Here is a 309-nt window from a genome sequence, read left to right on the forward strand (position 1 = left end):
AAGCCGCAATCGCTCTCTTCGCGCTCTTCCTCAGATTCCATTTCGTCGGGGAGTTTGGCGAATCTCAAGCTCACAGCAGGTTTTTTTTAATCCCAATCTAGCTTCATATTCCTGATTTTCTCGGTATTCTTAACTTTACGTCATTTTTGATCGTAATGTGTCCGTACATCGTCGCTTTCTTCCTGTTGTAGAGAAATTGGTGAAGGAACAAGCTTCGGTAAAGACCGATCTCGAAATTGCGGTATGATAAAACTTTCCTTTTGCGATTTTGCTTCAGATGTGATGAGAGGAATGCGCACACGTTGAAAT

At 42.4% G+C, this 309-nt stretch overlaps 1 protein-coding gene across 1 annotated transcript in view; it reads left to right on the plus strand.

The window, feature by feature from the left end:
- The window catches only part of LOC107636420 (synaptonemal complex protein 2-like), a 10,371-nt gene that overhangs the window by 2,616 nt on the left and 7,446 nt on the right, over positions 1-309 (plus strand). The window contains exons 2-3 of the mRNA XM_021122429.1: positions 4-79; positions 192-241. Of these exons, the coding sequence (XP_020978088.1) occupies positions 4-79; positions 192-241 (126 nt within the window). The remainder of the gene's footprint in view (positions 1-3; positions 80-191; positions 242-309) is intronic.

The sequence above is a fragment of the Arachis ipaensis genome, chromosome B04, assembly GCF_000816755.2.
Source record: "Arachis ipaensis cultivar K30076 chromosome B04, Araip1.1, whole genome shotgun sequence".
In the NCBI taxonomy this organism is placed as follows: Eukaryota; Viridiplantae; Streptophyta; class Magnoliopsida; order Fabales; family Fabaceae; genus Arachis; species Arachis ipaensis.